This window comes from Elephantulus edwardii, unplaced genomic scaffold (genome assembly GCF_000299155.1).
Source record: "Elephantulus edwardii isolate Elephantulus edwardi_28Jun2011 unplaced genomic scaffold, EleEdw1.0 scaffold00183, whole genome shotgun sequence".
Lineage (NCBI taxonomy): Eukaryota > Metazoa > Chordata > Mammalia > Macroscelidea > Macroscelididae > Elephantulus > Elephantulus edwardii.
This window is the reverse complement of record NW_006399933.1, coordinates 2860742-2880146: the sequence shown is the minus strand read 5'-3', so window position 1 is coordinate 2880146 and position 19405 is coordinate 2860742. Positions and strand designations below refer to the sequence as shown.

Below are 19405 nucleotides of genomic sequence, written 5' to 3'. Positions count from 1 at the left end.
TACGCCCTTCCCAATTTTGAACCATACAGTCTTCCCTTGCTCTGTTCTGACGACTGGCTCCTGGTCCAAATATAGGTTTCGCATTCGCATGATCAAGTGTTCTGGGATTCCCATTCTTCTCAGAGTCAGCCATAGTTTCTTATGATCCACACCATCAAATGCCTTTGCATAGTCAATGAAACACAGATAGACATTCCTCTGGTAGTCTCTGCTTTCAGCTAAGATCCATCTAACATCAATTACAATATCCCTGGTACCAATATCCAATATCCAAGGGTAGTGAAATAATTAAAAATTAATTTTTCTTTTTTATAGACTAAAATTCTCTCACATTTAAACTTCCTTAGTCTAAATATTATTGGTGTGTTAGGTGCCTTCGAGTAGAGTACAATCCATAGCAACCCTATGAACAAAAGATCTGAACACTGTCCTACGTCTGTGGGTATTCAATGTGGATCTAACTAAGTAAAGGAAATAAATTGTTAACAACTTCAATATTTTCTGTTTCTCTCATGATGTTACCCATTAATTCAATGCTGAGGACTTTTATTTCCCTAATCTTGATGTGTAGTCTGTATTGAAGGCTGTAGTCTTTCATCTTCTGCAGAAAGTGCTTCAAGTCTTCTTCACTTTCTGCAAGCAAAATTGTATCAAATTTTAAAGTCTTCCTGTAATCTTGATGCCACATTTTTCTTCATATTGTCCAGTTTCTCAATTTATTTGCTCAGGAAAAATATGGAACAGGTATAGGGAGAGGATAATAATCTTATGCATACCTTTCCTGATTTAAAACCTTGCAGTGTTCCATTATTCTTCTTGTTTTTATATGAGTCAACACAAGGTAATGCAATAGGTCTCTGTAAATTATATGCTTCTATGACTTCCTATGCTAAATTTTGTAAATATTGAGAGTGGGAAAACTTGATCTACAAATTGAACTCAATTAATACAGTATCTTTCATTCATTCTTCCTCACTTGTCAGAATTTCCTTCTTAAATGCTTCTTTCATGAAATGAAAACCAAAATATCTTCTCAGAAAGCAAAAGTTCTAAAGTTCAAGTAGTGATATATAGTAATTAAGCAGGTCACTCAAAAATTATTATATTTAAGCATTCCTAATAAAAAGTATCATAGGTTGGATCATGAGATGGTCAAAATAACTTTGAGTATTTCTTCTCCATTTTCAAAATATTTGAGCATATCACAACTGATGTACTCCTAAAGTAGGGGTTTTTATTAATAATTTTAATGAACATTTATAGAGATTTTGGATTTCCATTCATTCATTGCTGCACGTCTCTCACCACCCAGCCCTCCCCCACCTGCCCCCAGTTCGCTCCTCTCTTTGAAAAGTAAAAGAAACACTCCCTCCCTGGTAAACAATCCCCCCACACCCCTCCCACCGCCCCAAGTACATTCCACTATGCAAACTTAATTGTAGACTCTTATGATAACCATAATACCCTATCATACATCACTTTTAAATGATTCACTCCCTCATCTGTTTCAGTGCAGTATACAATTTATCCAGTTTTTCTCAGTCTTTCCCATTTTACAGCAGTGACACCATGCAATATTTGTCCTTTTGAAACTGAGATATTTCACTCAGAATAATGTCCTTCAGGCTCACCCGTTTGAATAATATTGCATGAGTTCCTTGTTTTTCAATGCAGCTTAGTATTCCATTGTGTGAATATACCACAGCTTCTCTATCGATTCGTTTGTTGATGGGCACCTGGGTTGTTTCCAACTCCTTGCTATTGTGAACAAAGTCACGATAAACATGGGTTTGCATATATCTGCTTGGATGTCAGTTATGGTCTCTTTGGGATGTATTTCCAGTAGTGGAAATGCTGGGTCAAATGATATCTCTATTTGCAACTTTTTGAGAAAGCGCCATACTGCCTTCCACAGTGGTTGCACCATTTTACACTCCCACCAACAGTGAATAAGGGTTCCAGTTTTTCCATGACCTCGCCAGCATTTGTTGCTTGCTGTTCTGTTAAACTTTGCTATTCTGTCTGGGGTGAGATGATTTCACCACAAGATAAAGATAAATAATCCAATTGAAAAACAGGCACAGGATATGAACAGATACTTCACCAAAGAAGACATTCAGATGACCAACAAGCACATGAAGAAATGTTCAAAATCCCTAGCTCTGAGAGAGATGCAAATCAAAACAACTATGAGATATCATCTCACCCCAATCAGAATAGCAGAATTTAAAGTAGTTTAAAATAAATAAGGTAAAATCTTGGGGGGAGGAGGGGAAGAACATGCAAGCTGATTATGAGCTATAGAAAAAGCATTAACTTCTTGTTGATACAAACCAATTAAAATAACATACAAACTGATTATGAGATCTAGAAAATGCACTGTTTAACTTCTTGTGATACATACCGATTAAAAGAGATGTCGTCAATAGTTTAGGGTCATATGGACTCTTCCCACGACCATTTTCGAAATGTGAATCTTCCAGTTTAAAAATGTTATCCTGTTGATAAGAAAAATAAGCCTTGAACTGATTTATAAAAGGAAGTATGTTGAATTTGTTAGTAAAAAAATAAAAATTGAGTGTGTTGAATAGCAAGGGTTATCTTTATTTGTGTAAATTTTATGGATGACAAAATGCATTTAAAGGATTAACACTATGGTGTCATTAGCCAAATATCGAGCTAGTCCAGTGATTTTGGTAGTATTCAGGACAGGATGTTGCAAGTCTCCATGTGTAAATGAACTCTAAAGAATAGACAGTCATGATAAGAGTAGAGCGAGGTCACTTTTTCACATAGTTATGTCATGAACTATCTTAGCAGTCCTTGAAGGAAAAACTCAACATTTAGATAAAATTACTCCTTTTCTCTCTTCATATAAAGAACAAAAGTAGCCATTCACTATATAGGATGTCAGTAAAAACAAACAAAAAACCCACACAAAATAACAGAAAAAACAAAAACCAAACACCAACACTACCTCACTTTCATTTTCTAAAAGAAAACACTAAAAAATCATAGCAATCATTTCCTTCACTCTGTCTTCCTTATACTTTGGTGTTTGTATACTTTTCAAGCACTTAGGAGTTACTCACAAAAGCATGTAGCAAGGCATCTGGAACTAGCCTCAGTTATTTCCTCCCTGTGGGAAATATCAAACTTTATACTGTGGGAGGTTGCCTGGAGCTGGTGTCATTGGAACAATAAGTACGTCAGTGACACATTTTTATCAAAGGGAAGTTGGCTTACTTGAAGATAAGTACCCAGAAATGATAATAGCATCTTCACTATAAATGAAATAATAAACATGCTCATAGATAGAAAGTGTCCACGAAAGTATTGTGACATCAGCCTGGATGAAGATAGGATTTAATTCACGCCTGAGGTAAAAATGTATCTACCTTCCTGCTGTAGCCTAGCTTCTATAATCACTATGTGACAGTGTAGCAAATCAGGTGTTTTAGGGCATACTTTTGAAAACCAGGTGTTGTGGGAAATAATTAGGTCTGCATATGTATAATTTTTCCGGATGAAAATAAAATCCCTTTCTCCTCCCCCATTTTAATGTCTTTACTGTTCACATAAAAGTATCTCCTATCTTAGAATAGTAAAAGATGTTCATTTTATAGTCAATAAGGATCACTTTATTTAATATTTAATATTTCTGATGGAATTAATGGCATGGTTTCAAATTATGAGTCTTATATCTCATTTTAGTTAGGGAGAAAAAGCAAAAAGGAAGCAAATTAAAAGTGTTTTCCATTTTTATTACTGTCAGTGAGAATTATGCATTCTATCTTTTCCTTGCATTGATTAAGTGTTTGGCAATTAGGTATCCTTCAGCAATGATAGTGCCTGGCATAGTTCTAAAACTTACATTGTATATTAATTTATGGGCTTTCTCAGAATTGTGATAAATTGTAATGGGAAGGACAGTGAACTAAATACCAGGCAAAATGGGCAATTATTAGTTTTGGCTTTTTACTCACTGTTTAATATATGGGTGGCTCAAGTTGCTAAAAGTTCATGCACTTAAGGATATTTAAATTCACAGGTTTAGTGTAAGAATTTAAGAGTTCAGATGAAACAGTCTTAAACCAGTAGAACAAAATACAAATGCAATATATTTTATTACTGCCACTACTATTAAAGGAGGCAGTTCTGATGTCTTAGAGGTAAGAAGCAGTGCTGCAATCTTAAAGATAATTGGTTCAAATCCAGCAATAACTCTGTGCGAGAAAGACGAGCAATCTCCTCCTGTGTGATTTACTGCCTCTGAAAACCCACTGGAGGGTCAGCTATAGGTTGGCTCCAACTCAACAGTACAAAACAACTCTTAATGAGCTCTGGTGGCCTACTGGTCAAGGAGTTGCACCATCAACTCAAACTCAGGCAGTTAAAATCCAGCAACTGTTCCGGGGTTGGGGGAAAAAGGACAATTTCCTCTTGTACAATTTATAGCCCTTGAAAACCCATTGGGAAGTCAAGTCAGTTTCAACTTGACAGCACATGAAAACTATTATTAACACTAAAATAGAACATAATGAATAGTCAACAGAATTTTATTTTTTTAAATTGTCCTAGCACAATATAAAAAAATTATCTAAGGAAACTTACTTGTCAGCAAACTCAAACCTAAGTGCAAATAAAAACTTAGGACAGGTGCTTATATATTAAAACGTTAATGTGAAACTTAAATATACCAAGTAAAGCACACAAAATAATTTTAAGAATGACTTAGAGGTATTTTGATTAAAGAACAGTAAACAGTAAGTATGCCAGTAGAAGACCTACATTCTTCTGCCATAAGTCACAGAAAATATCATTAAAATTTGTGTATATGATTACTTCTTACAGGTTAGAGGAAATACTATAAGAAGTGGTGGTATGGTTGAAAACATAAACATTACAAGTTTATTTTACTCATTAGATGTTTTACAAAAGTAACAAAAATAGACAACCTTAAAATATGAGACACTTTCTGTCCGGGATCATATGACCAAGGTAATTGACAATGTCAAGATAGATGAGTACTATTTCCACTCTTATGTAGTATTTGATTTACACAGTAAAAGGTTAGACTTCACAGGAAGAGAGGTTAAGCATATCAATTATGGTTCAAAACAAGGTGAAAACCCTTTTTTTGTTATGGTGGAGTAACATGGTGGTGTTCAAAGCTGATCTCTTTTCCTTTCCTCCTTTTCATTCAACCCCAAGATAAAAATTCCTTTCTTTGCCTAATTTACTTATATATAACTTCTTTTCTTTAAATCTCCATGTGCCTCAATCTTGAGCACCTACTATGTAATTCTACATTCTTGTATTTCCAAAGAGGTGTAAAGCAAATTGAATTTTCTTTTTTTAGTCTAATGAGATGGGGACCAGGAATATATAAACTTTGGTTTATGGATAGAAAACTATAACAACATTTCTTACATACAACTGTTTTTAGTGTAAGGCACAGGCCTGCTGCCTGTACAATAAATGAAGTCTAAGGGTGTTGAAATAGGACAAAAGCAAATATTGTGCCTAGTATTGCCTCTTACTAGCTCTGAGTCTCAGTAAGTCCCTAAACTCTCTAGCCACTAAAAATCCTAATTTGTAAAAGAAAGATAAAAATTTTATCATGAAAATTTATTAAAACATGCTTAATATATCCTCAAAATTGTCTTTTAGTTGCTAAAATAGAACAATCCTTTCCTATACTGGTCAAAATTTCTCGCAATAGTTATAAAATGTTCCTATATTGTCAAAAATTATACAACAGAGAATCGCCAGAGGTGCAGGCTGGGTTTGGAAGTGGTCCTGGTACTAGGGATATTGTAGCTAATGTTATATGGATCCTGGTAGAAAGCAGGGAATACCAGACGAATGTATATCTATGTTTCATTGATTATACAAAGGCACTTACTGTGTGTATCATAACAAATTATGGCTGACTCTGAGAAGAATGGGAATCCCAGAACACTTGATTATGCTTATATGAAACCTATACTTGGACCAAGAGGCAGTAGTCAGAACAGAGCAAGGAAACACTGCTTAGTTCAAAATTGGAAGGGTGTACACCAGGGATGTCTCCTATCTCCATACCTTTTGTGTCTATATGTTGTATATTGTTGTTGTTATGTGCCGTCGAGCTGCTTGCAACTCATAGCAACCCCATGTCCAACAGCCCTAAACTCTGTTCTGCCCTCTACTAATCTCACTGTCTCCGACACACTCATCCCGATTACTCCAATCACCGAATCAATCCACCTCCTAGAGGGACTTCCCCTCCTGTGCCTTCCCTCCACCCTTCCAAGCATGATGGCCTTCTCCAAGGACTGGTCTCTCCTACAACATAACCAAAGTATGTCAGATGAAGCCTCAGAATCCTTGTCTCCAAGGAGAAGCCCAGTTTAACCCTCTAAAGGATGAATCTGTTTGTTTTCTTAGCAGTCCATGGTACATTCAATACTCTTTTCCAGCACCATAACTCAAAGGCATCAATTCTCCTTCTGTCCTCCCTAGTCATTGCCCAACTCTGATACATACCAAGTTGATTGCAAAGACCATGGCCTGATTCAGACACACCTTAGTCTCCAGAGAGACACAATTGCTCTTCAGTACTTTAGAGAGGTCCTTAACAGCAGACTTTCCCATCACAATGCGTCTTTTAATTTCCTGGCTGCTGGTGCCAAGAGTGTTGATTGTGGAGCCAAGCAGACTAAAGCGGTGAACAATCTCAATCTCTTCACCATCCATCCTGATACTGCCAGTTGGTCCAGTGGTGAGAATCTTTGTCTTCTTGACATTGAGCCTCAATCCATATTGAAGGCTGCAGTCCTTGACCCTCTGCATCAAGCGCTTCAGATCCTCCTCAGTTTCAGCAAGCAGGGTTGTGTCATTTGCATAACGCAGATTGCTGATAGATCTTCCACCAATCCTGATGCCACATTTCTCCTCACAGAGCCCAGTCTCCCAGATGATCTTTTCTGCATACAGGTTGAAAAGGTATGGAGACAGGACACATCCCTGGCCTATGCCCTTCCTAATTTGAACCATGCAGTGTTTCCTTGCTCTGTTGTGATGACTGCCTACTGGCTCAAGTATAGGTTTCTTATTAGCACGATCAAGTGTTCTGGGATTCCCATTCTTCTCAGAGTCAGCCACAGTTTGTTATGATCCACATAGTGAAATGCCTTTGCAAAATCAATGAAGCACAGATAGACATTCCTCTGGTATTCCCTACTTTCAGCTAAGATCCATCTAACATCAGCTACAATATCCCTAGTACCACGACCCCTTCTAAACCCAGTCTGGACTTCTGGCAGTTCTCTGCTGATGTGCTGTTCCACTCATTTTTGGATAATCTTCAGCAGAATCTTGCTTGCATTTGAAATCAATGATATTGTTCTATAGTTTCCACACTCTGTTGGGTTACCTTTCTTTTGAAGGTGAACAAATATAGATAATATATATCTCTCCCAGTCAATATATATGCAGAAAAAATTATCTGGGAGGTTGGGCTCTATGAGTAGAAATGTGGTATCACCATTGGAGGAAGACTCATCAACAATTTGCATTAAGCAGATGACACAACCCTGCTTGCTGAAACTGAGGAGGATCTGAAGCGCTTACTGCAGAAGGTCAAGGACTGGAGCCTTCAATATGGATTGAAGCTCAATATCCAGAAAACAAAGATTCTCACTACTGGGCTGATTGACAGCATCATGATAGATGGTGAAGAAATTGAGATTATAAAAACTTAGTTTGCTTGGCTCCACAATCAACACTCTTGGCACCAGCAGGTAGGAAATTAAAAGATGTATTGCATTGGGAATGTCTGCTGTCAGGGACCTCTTTAAAGTACTGAAGAGCAATGGTGTCACTCTGGAGACTAAGGTGCGCCTAATACAGGTCATGGTCTTTGGCATCACTTGCTATGCATCAGAGAGCTGGACAATTACTGGGGATGATAAAAGGAAAATTGGTGTCTTTAAGCTATGGTGCTGAAGAAAAGTATTGATTATATCATGGTCTGCTAAGAGAACAAAGAGGTTCATTTTGGAGAGGGTGAAACCAAGGCTGCTCCTTGAAGGCAAGGATTCTGAAGCTTCATCTGACATACTTTGCACATGTTACAAGGAGAAACCAGTCCTTAGAGAAGGATGTCATGCTTCGGAGGGTGGAAGGATAGCATAGAAGAGGAAGACCCCTTGAGAGATGGATTGATTTAGTGACAGGGGTAATGGCGGTAGGTGTGTCGGAGACAAGAAGATTGGCATGGGATAGAGCAGGGTTTAGGGCTGTTGTGCCTAGGGTTGCTATGATTCACGGATGATTGGAAGGCACATAACAATAACAACAACAGAGAGGGAGGAGAAAGGGAGAGGAAGAGGAAAAAGGAATGGGAGAGGGAGAGAGGGAAAGAGAAAATCTCCCCCCCTCTCTGTTGAGTCATTCTTTTGAAAGACTAAAATCCTGATGAAAGCCTTTCTTTAATTGAAAACTCTTAGGTGCACGTATATATATTTAAGGAGCTCTGGTAGCCTAGTGGCAATAAGCTGGGCTGCATTCCAGAAGGTACAGGGTTTGAATCCATCATCTCCTTCATGGAAGGATGGGCAATCTCCTCCCATATAATTAACGGTGTCTGAAAACCCACCAGAAGGCTAGGCTATGGTCAAGCTTTACTCGACAGTACACAACAACATTAATGTATATATTTAATATGTGATTTTTCTTTCTAAATGAACTTAATATCTATTAGCAGATTTTAATGAGAAACTCACAAATTTACACTACAATTGAAAATGGAAACTGTACCAATATTGTATAGTAAAAAAAGAAAATCTAGTTTATTACACTCTCACAAAATTATCGTAAGTGATAGGAAAATATGTATGTTACTGTTTCCATATCTGAACATAGTGGGAAAGACTTGTTATGATTAATTCTATTGAGTCATTTCCAAACACACTTTGTAAAGAATATTATATTGTAACTGTGACCATTTTTGATGTACAACTGGGATCATGTCTGGCCCTATGTGGAAGATTTTTCTAAATCTTATTGTTGCCCAATGATTTTCTGTTTTAGAAGGTTATTAAATCACATATATAAGTAATAAAACAGAATATTTTAAAAAACAAAATAACAATTGACCCATATGCCTAATATCTCTTACCAATCTGTACAAGTTTTTATTTAGTAACACATTTGAAAAGAAATATAGATGCATGGTTTCTAATTGCTTTAACAGCTACTATACATGTTACTGTGCCATATTTTATTACAGAGTTACATCAGTTTTCAGTGATTATTATTAGCTTTCAGGACTACTCTTTCCCCTTTGTCTTTTGGATTTCCTGACTATTATTAGACTGTGGTGAGGTAAGGCATTAGAGGAAATAATAACTTTGTTAATGTCTAACCTAAGGATTAGTAAATTATAAATGATTGGTGAAATCATAGCAATACATTTCCTAAATCTCAATCTTGTCCAAGTAATACATTTAAATATCATAGTTCCAATATTAGTTTCTTTTAAATTATAAAAATATAATTGGTATTTGCTTTTTAAAGAGGAGGAGAAGGAAATCTTGTATGTATTGGATAGATAGCATTTTACTGGTGAGGTATTACAGAAAGCAATACCAAAACCAAACTATAAATTACATATACAAAAAATATGTGTCAGCTCTTTATCATTTCTACCCAAACAGTCCTTCCTCCCAGCACACATCATCAAGTCATAACTTCAAGTTGAGCTTTCTTTCTCAAGAAAAAAAAATTAAAATGTCACTTCCTAAAAGAATTCTTCAGACATTCCTAAAGTCATTTTCTTGATCAGAGCTCCTTTGTAAATATCTGGATTACAATTTTCTTGATCAGAGCTCCTTTGTAAATATCTGGATTACAATTTTCTTGATCAGAACTCCTTTGTAAATATCTGGATTACACAGAAGCAAGGGAGGGTGGGGGATGATCAATGGTATAAAGTATTGGCTTCAGCAAAAGCAAAAACTCTTTGGATCTCACAGCAAGTATTGTGGCACAGTACACTTTGCCGAAAGGACCAAATTTATCCAGATATTGCATTTCCTAAACATTATTGTTGTTTTTATGTGCTGTAGAGTTGCTTGTGATTCATAACAACCATATGTACAACAGCCCTGAAATATGCTGTATGCTGTACCAATTTTATTGTCTCTGACACACCTACCCTTCTAACCCCAGTCACTGAATCAATTTATCTCATCGATGGTCTCCCTCTCTTTCTTTGTCCCTCCACCCTTCTAAGCATGATGTCCTTCTCCAAAGACTAGCACTTCCTTACAACATGCTCAAAGTACATCAGACAAAGCCTCAGAATCCTTGCCTCCAAAGAGCATCCTGGTTTCACCCTCTCTACAATGAACCTGTTTGTTCTCCTGGTGTATATTCAAGACTTTTGCGCGGTACCACAGCTCAAAGGCATCAATTCACTTTCTATCACCCCTAGTCAATGCCTAGCTCTCTGACACATAGCAAGCAATTGTGAAGACTATGGCCTGGATTAGGCACACCTTAGTCTCCAGACTCACATCATTGTTCTTCAGTAATTTGGAGATGTCTTTGACAGCAGACTTTCCCAATAAAATTCATCTTTCAATTTCCTGACTGCTGGTATCAAGAGTGTTGATGGTGGAGCCAAACAAACTAAAGCTGTTAACAATCTCAATCTCTTCTCCGTCTATCATAATGCTGCAAATAGGCCCTGTGGTGAGAATCTTTGTTTTCTTGATGTTGAGCTTCAATCCCTACTGAAGGCTGCATTCCTTGATCTTCTGCAGAAAGTGATTCTGGTCCTCCTCCAGTTTCAGCAAGCTGAGTTGTGTCATCTGCATAATATTCCTAAATAGACACCCTAAATCTACAAAGACAAAATGGCAACCACTAAAAACGTAATTAAAACTCATTTTTATCTAATCAGATCTGACACATAGCCAAACTGCCATTGGGCCTTCAGAGGCTAAATCACACTCAAGAAGATTGTCCATCTTTCTTTCTCCCATTGAGAAGCTGGTAGATTCGAACCACTTACTTCCTGGGATGGCAGTCTAACTCTTACACACTGGGCCACCAGAGTTCTTTACCCAAGACATACAAACCACTGTTTTCAACATAAGTTCTCCTGGAAAAGCTCATGGATTTGTTTTTTTTCTACTGTTATTATATTCAAATGCCAAGTTTCCTCTCTCTAGGGACCCTGTGATTATGAACTCAGTATTCTGTACAGTTGAAATCTAGAATGTAAATTATCTAGACTGTAAACTCTAGAGTACTGGAACACTGTCTAACTGAACTTAGCTGCTACAGAGGAAATTATCTGTATCTGTCCAGTAGGGTAGTTATGATCCAAGTAAAAGAAATATTTGGCAAATTTAACCTTTTCTCCATCTATCATGATATTATCTATTTGTCCAGTACTGAAGATTTTTGTTTTCTTGATGTTGAAATGTAATCCATATTGTAGGCTGTAGTCTTTAATCTTCTGTAATAAATATTTCTAGTCTTTTCCTTTTCTGTAAACAAGTGAATGCCATATCTATAACAGAGACTGTTGATGAGTCTTTCTCCAACATAATAACATATTTTTCTTCAAATAATCCAGTTTATTGAATTATTTGCTTAGTATAGAGATTGAATAGGTATGAGGAAATGATACAATCCAGACATACATCTTTCCTGATCACAAACCAGGAACCATATGAGTTCAAAACAAAGAGATAACTTTGTGTTTCAGAATATGAAGAAAGACTTAATTTGCTTTTTGGTATGGTGTGTGCAGGTGTTGGATGTACAAAGATGTGGAGGACAGAGGGGCACACAGTAAGGTAGCACAGGAAGTACAGGAACTAGATTATTCAATCTGGAGGAAATGGTATGAGCAAAATCATCAAAGAAAAGAAAAGGAATTCATATCTGAGGAATAACACTATATATTTATACAAATGAAGAATACATACAAGTACATTGGAAGATAAGAATGAAAAATTAATTTGGAAAGAAACTTTGGAACATGTTCTCTGCCAAAAAAAGCAATTTGTCCTGTACTCAGAAGATGTCAGTGACATAATAATATTTTTAGTTGGAAAACAATAGCATCAAAGAAGTGATGTAATACAAAGAAACTGACAGTGATGTATGAGATGATTTAAAGGCAAGGGAAGGTAACAAATGATATCCACAGACTGTGGGGGTAGGAGGCAAGAACAACTTCTCGTTATATACCAACTGTATCTTGTATGTTGCTACTTGGCCAAGTCACTTAGCATCCTTATAACTCATAGTTCATGTTTCTCGACTACTGTTAGGTCAGAATCTCCTCTTACATTCTAGAAGGCTAGTGATTCTTCTATCCAGAAAAGTCAATTAAGCACCCATAATTTAAGCACTTGTAATTTAAACAATTATAAGTCTTCGGAGGTCTCAAGCAAACTGCAAAATTATGGAAGCAGCTTCTAACATCAGGTAATAATATGAAGCTATCACTATTTTTCACTTTCTTCTGTTGTTTGCTAATCTTTTCACATATATATATATATATATATATATATATATATAGAGAGAGAGAGAGAGAGAGAGAGAGAGAGAGAGAGAGAGAGAACTTAGATTTATTTAGAATGCATTTTCCTTTTCATAATCTATGTACTTCATCTTTAATCACCCTATGAATCAAGTAATCCAAATTTGGTTTCCTAGTGTATATAAAATGGATTTCTTTTCCATGTTGTTGTTGTTGTTATGTGCCGTCGAGTCGCCTGCAACTCATAGCGACCCTATGTCACTATTTTTCTTTTCCATAGTTGTTTCAAAATTGAGAGTTATTAAGAGTCCTTGATTCTTCAAAGCAATATAATTACTAATAATAAGTTTCAAAAAAATCAGTCTGTCAGAAATAGTTATTTAACAATTCACGTTGTAGAGCAACATAAATGAAATGGAACCCTGATCTCTTGTTAAAGATTGCTGAGAAATTTAAATAGTAATGCCACATGAAGAAAGTATAATTTTATGCTTTGATTATTTTAACCCTAGTTTAGACTGAACTATAATTATAAATAGTATCAATTTAGAATTTAATTTTCTTTGCAATAAAATAAATAAGAATCTATAAGCAAATGTTATTCATTGTAAAATGATAAATTTAAGGAAAAGTATAGTTGTAAGAGTTTTAAAGTCAGTATATAAATATTCTACTAATATGTAAGTTTCTGAGCGTTTTTTTAATATATTTTTATTTTTTCATGTTTATCACAAATATTACTTGCTATTTCAACACAATTTAATTGTGCGATTCAATGACATTTATCATATTCATGATGTGCTGCAGCCATAGCCAGTATCCATTTAAAAAAACATTATCTCGCCAAAGATAAATCCATATGCCTTAAACAATAACTCTTCATCTCAGCCTCTATCCATCATCAATAAACTTGTATCTCTGCATTTTCTGTTTTAGACATTTTATATATGTGAGATCACACAGTATTTATCCTTTATTCTTTTCATTCACATTGTGCTTTATAAAACCAGTCACCATTGAGATATGTCTACTATTACTCCATCTTTTCAGTTCCCCATTGGATCACTCCAATTTCTTCACACATACCCTCATATGCCCACCAAATTTTTCTATCCTAATGATTTTCCCCTCCTCATTTTCTATCCTCTTGCCCTCTACACCCTGTCTCCTCCTTTTGGTCTTTTAAACACATCTTACTAGTTATTCTTGTTGCTCGGTCTTTGTTTATTTTTTTTTTTTTAAATAATGGTCATAAGCATTATTTGTCCTTATAATACTTTATTAGTTCATTCACCTAATACTCACTAAACTCTCCCATGTCATATAGTATTTTATTAAGTCATTGTTTTTTAGTGTTGCATAGTATTCCATTGTGTGAATGTACCACAATTTCTTAGTTCATTGGTTTGTTGATGGCATCTGGGTTATCTTTATTTTTTATTATTATGAAAAAATGTTTCTGTTAACATAGGTATATGAATATCTGTTTATGTCTCAGTTCTATTTTCCTTAGAGTATATTCCTAGCAGTGGAATGTCAGGCTCATGCGGGGTCTCTGTTCAGGTTTTTTAAGATATGCAAAATTGCTTTTCATAGTGGTTGCACCTTTCAACAATTCCCAGCAGTGCATTAGAGTACAAATCTCTGCACATCTTCTCCAAAATGTATTTCTCACTTTTATGTCTTGTTAGCCTCTGATAGTGCTATTAGAATGAGGTGGTATCTCATTGTTCTTTTGATTTGTATACCTCTTACTGACATTGATTTTGAGCATTACTTCATCTGTATCTGCGTGTTATCCTTTGTTAAGAGTCTTTCCAATTTTCTTGCTTAATTTGTGATTGGGTCATCAGTCATTTTTGTTTTTTGTTTGTTTGATTGGTTTTTGAGGGGGGAGGTCTTGTAATATTTCTACACTTTCCTTATGGGTCTCTTGTCTGAGATGTAATTGACATATGTTTTGTCCCAGCCTGTAGGGTGCTTGCTATTTATTTTTTTCTCACCCTGTTGAGACTTACATTTTTAGAAGATTTCATTCATTCATTGATTTTATCTTCTCCTGCTTGTGCATTTCTGGGTATATTTACAATCCAATTTATGGGCATAGGATTGTGTTTCTAAAATTGGTTCCATTTTGCCTCTTATGATCCTTTTTTTTTTTTAAATTGGTTTGCTTACAAATTCTATATACATTGTTTAACACTATTCTTCATTCATATTGTGTTTCATACAATCATTCTCCTGAACTAAGTTTTAGAAAATGAATCACAATTAGACCTTGTCCATTATTACCTTGCCTTTTCACACTAGGTGTCTTATCCACTTTGAGTTGATTTTATGGATCCTGCTTAAGCTTTCTGCAGGTTGATGCCCAGTTTTTCCAGCACCATTTATTGAAGAGGGTGCCATTCACCTATTTAATAGGTTTTATTTCCTTGTCAAATACCAGTTGACCATAGGTAGATAGGCTGATTTCTAGGTCTTTATTCTTTTCCATTGGTCTATGTGTCTGTCATTTTAATAATATTCTGTTGTTTTGGTTACTACAACTGTATAGTAGGTTTTGAGATAAGAGAATGCTATGCCTCTTTATTTTTCAGAAGAGCTTTACTTACTCTGTCTCTTTAATTGCCAAATAAAATTGCTGATTGTCTTCTGCATCTCTTTGGAAAAATGAATTTGGTATCTATATTTGGATAGTGTTAAACATGTAGATTGCTTTGGGAGGATTTCAATTTTACCCATGTTGACTCTTCCTATCCATGAACAGGTGTGGTGTCAGAAGCCTTGAAAATTGGTTTTTCTATTCATTGTGTTAGCCCTCATTAGGGGATGGTCTCTAGCTACCTTAACTGAAGACACATGTTACTACAAATCATCAACAACTGTGGGGCCAGTATAATAGATCACTTTCAACACTGTGAAAGATGCTGGTGGGGAGAGGGTAAAGAGACTGTGGCACTGGTATGAAGAGACTGTGGCAAGGTGTAACCAGAGGAACCCTGGAGATAGAGCTACAGTCAAAAGTTTGGTTTTTTTTGTTGAATAATTGAAGGAAAATCTAACTTATAACTGCTCTGAGATCAAGTTTGCTGGATGACTGAGGAAACCAGAGGTACATCTGTGCTGCTGAATTGAACCTGGACTTTCATTAATTGAGGAATTGTGCCTTGCTAATGTGTTTTGGGACTATGGACTAAATGTGGACTTGCATTCTATGATAATTCTTTGGCTTACTCACTCCTCAACCTATTTCCATAATGAAAACCCACAACTGTGAGTAAAATCTGTGAGCCAAACTGAAACAAACATTGGACCCAATAATTGGTGTAAATAAGTTCAGAAGTATTTGAAGTGGCATGTCAGACCACGAAGCTGTTTATTTGGTACTATGGATATTATTTATAGGGATACTTCCCCTATATGAAGTGGGTGGAAGTCAAAATTGGCCTTCCCCTTGTCGCCATGGCTCCTTTTAAAAGAGGAAATATGTTTCCATTTAGTTAGTTCTCTTATTGTTTCTCATAGTGATGTTTTGTAGTTTTCCATATGAAGTTTTTTTGTGTGTCTTTAGTTAGGTTTATTCTCAAATATTGAAATTTGTTTAACAATTGTAAATAGTACTACTGTCTTAGGCTCCTTTTGTGTGCGTGTGTTTTGCTACTGTAAAGAAACCCTAATGATATCTGTATATTGATCTTATAACCTGCCGCTCTACTAAATCGGTCTACTAGGTCTAAAAGTAGTTTTGTTCAGTAATTGGAGGTTGTGTTTGTGTATTATCATATTACCTGCATATAACAACAGTTTGCATATAATCTCTTTGCAAATTTGGATGCCTCTTATTTCTTCCTTCCATCTCACTGAAATAATAAGTAGCTCCAGTATAATAATGAATAGAAGTGGTGATAGTGGTCACCTGACTCTGGTCTCTGTTCATAAGGGGAATGCCTTTATAGTATTTCTCCAATGAGAATACTTTTCACTATGTGGAGGAAATTCCATTTTATTCCTATTTTGTTGAGTGCCATAACTAGGAAGAATTTTGTGGAAGACCTATTTGCCTTCTGAGAACTGCCTTAGCTAATCCCAGAGGTTTTAATATTCTGTATTTTCATTTGTTTTGAGTATGGTGGTTGGTTTTTTTTGTTGTTGTTTTTTTTTTTTAATTTCTTCTACAACCCAATAGTGTTCTAGCAGGATGTTATTTGGCTTCCACGTAATTTTTTAAAAATATTTTATCTTCTTATTATTAATTTCTCATTTTATGGCATTGTAGTCCGAGAAGATAATTTATATTATTTCACTGTTTTTTAATTTTTGTGGCTTGTTTTGAGTCTAAATATAAGATCAGTTCTGGAGAATCTATCATGCTTACTTGACGAAAAGTACACTGAGTTTTAGTTGGGTGCACTGCCCTGAACACATCTGCAAGGTTGAGTTGGCTAATTGCATTGTTTTATTCTTTAACATCTTTGTTTAGTTTCTTTTGAGTTGGCATGCCCTTTGGTGACAATGTTGTGTTAAAGTGTCCTACCACTATACTGGTGCAGTATAGTTCTTTTTTGAAAAATTGTTAACAGTTGATTCTTTCATAGGTCTATCCTTTGGTTTGTAGATGACCAAAGTTATGTCTCCTTGATCTATTGTGCCTTTAATCATTATATAGTGAGCTTCCTTATCTTTATGGTTATAATTATCCTGAAGTCTATTTTATCAGAGATTAGTTAGCTTTGCCACTCCTGCTTTTTTTTTGTGGATGCCAATTGCTTGGTATATTTTTTTCCATTCATTGATTTTTTTTAAGATTTTTTAAATTATTATTATTGTGTGTGTGTGTGTGTGTGTGTGTGTGTGTGTGTGTGTGTGTGCGCGCGTGTGCCGTCAAATCAGATCTGACTGGTACAGGAGATTGTCCCTCCTTCCCCGGCAGAGCATCTGGTGGGTTCGAACCATGCGCCTCTGGGATTGTAGTTGCAGTTCCTTGCCACTAGGCAACCAGAGCTCCCCTCCCATTCATTGATTTTTAAGTCTATTTCCTCATTTGTCATGTGTTTCTCTGTTGACAACATATTGATGGGTTTTGAGAGGTGTTTTGTTTTGTTTTGTTTTTAAACCATTCTGCTACCCTTTCTCTCTTAATTGATGTGCTTAAGCTATTAACATTGTGTGATTAATTACAGAACAGGTTTTATAGTTGTAATTTTGCTGTGTTGATTTCTGTTTTCCTTTGGTGTCTCTCAGTCAAGGACTTCCCTTGCTATTACTCATAGAGTTGACTTTGTTTTCAGGAATTCCTTAAGTTCCTCCTTTTCTGAAAATGTCCAAATTTCTTCTTCACATTTGATCGACAGTTGGATGGGTACCGGACCCTCAGCTGTCATTTTTTTTTAATATGTTATCTAATTGTATTCTTGCTTTTATGGTTTCTGCTGAGAATGAAAGCTTAATCTGATTTATTCTCTTTTGTGATGACTCTTTGTTCTTCTTTCATTGCTTTTACTATTCCATCTTTATATTTAATTTTGGAGAATTTGACTGTGATACGTCTTGATGTTTTTCTTTCAGGGTTTAGTCTACTTAGAGTTTACTGAGCTTCTTGAATGTGTATTTCCTTGTTCTTCAATTTACTTGGGAAGTTTTCTTCTAGCATCTCTTCCACAATTTCCTCAGTGCTTTTCCTGCTCCCCTCCTGCTCTAGAATTCCAATAACACTCACATTTTTTCCATTTTATATTATCCTACATGATTTTAATTTTTCCCTCATTTTCCTTCTGTCTTTTCTTTGTTTTTCCTTCTGTCTTTTCTTTGTTTTTCCTTCTATGATCGAGGTTCTTGTCTTTCAGCTCACTGACTCTCTGCTTCAACTCTTCTGTTCTGCTTTTTTTGTCCCTCAAAAATGCTGAAAACTTCTGCCATTTCAGTCTTGATATTCTGGATTACATTTTCATTCATTTCTGTTATTTCAAGTATTGTGATGGGTGTAGACTCTCTGTTTTGTGATTTTTTTTTAATTCTTATAACACTATTTATAGCTTCAATTCTTTCTTCCACCATTTGTCATTCCTTCAGTATTTGTTCACATGACAATATATATCTCCTGATTCCCTGTCTCTGGGATATTCACATTATTTATGACTTGAATTCTTTATTTTATCATTTATTAACTTCTTCAGTTAGTATTACTTCATGTAAATATATGTCTTTTGCCTCCCTGTTTCTGGGGTATTCATTTGGTCTCCAATATGATCTGCATTTTTTCTGAGGAGGCTTGTTTTGTTTACTCACAGTGTTTGAGCTGCTTATTGCTTTCTTGACATAAGAAGTTTTTCTTTGTGTATGTTTGGCCATTTCTATTTGTGTCTGTGCCGGTTGTTGATAATTCTTTATATTTTTTTATACTATTGGTTAGTTATATAGTTAAAATGTTCCCTTTATGAAGAGAACAATTTTTTCTACCAGATGGCCTTTCAAGTCCTGTGCAGTGAGAAAAATCTACCTTTCCTAAAGTCTTTTAATTTATCTCTGGTCTTCAGTGAAGCTCTGAGGAACTCTTGCCTGATTGTTGTCCGCCTCTCCAAAAGTCTATTATTGTCCTTGGTGGTCTTTGGATGGGCGGCAACCCATTATCTTGTTGGGCGGTAGTGTTGGAAACTCCCAACACTCTATGTATGTGCCTGTCCTCTCAGGTTTCTGGCAACCTCACAGGAATATTTCCTGAATGCAGCCAACCTCTCCTAAACTTTGCAGTCTTCCTTGGTTGTCCACAGCACCGTCAGTGGACAGGTTCCTGTGGCTGCTGTTCTATCAGTTTCTAGTTTTATGGTGGTTTTCACATTGTTTTGATTGTGGAGG

At 35.8% G+C, this 19405-nt stretch overlaps 1 protein-coding gene across 2 annotated transcripts in view; it reads right to left on the bottom strand.

Moving 5' to 3' along the window:
* The window catches only part of SEMA3A (sema domain, immunoglobulin domain (Ig), short basic domain, secreted, (semaphorin) 3A), a 310684-nt gene that overhangs the window by 116431 nt on the left and 174848 nt on the right, over positions 1-19405 (bottom strand). For both annotated transcript variants that reach the window (XM_006896140.1, XM_006896141.1), the window contains exon 5: positions 2405-2498. In XM_006896140.1, the coding sequence (XP_006896202.1) occupies positions 2405-2498 (94 nt within the window). The remainder of the gene's footprint in view (positions 1-2404; positions 2499-19405) is intronic.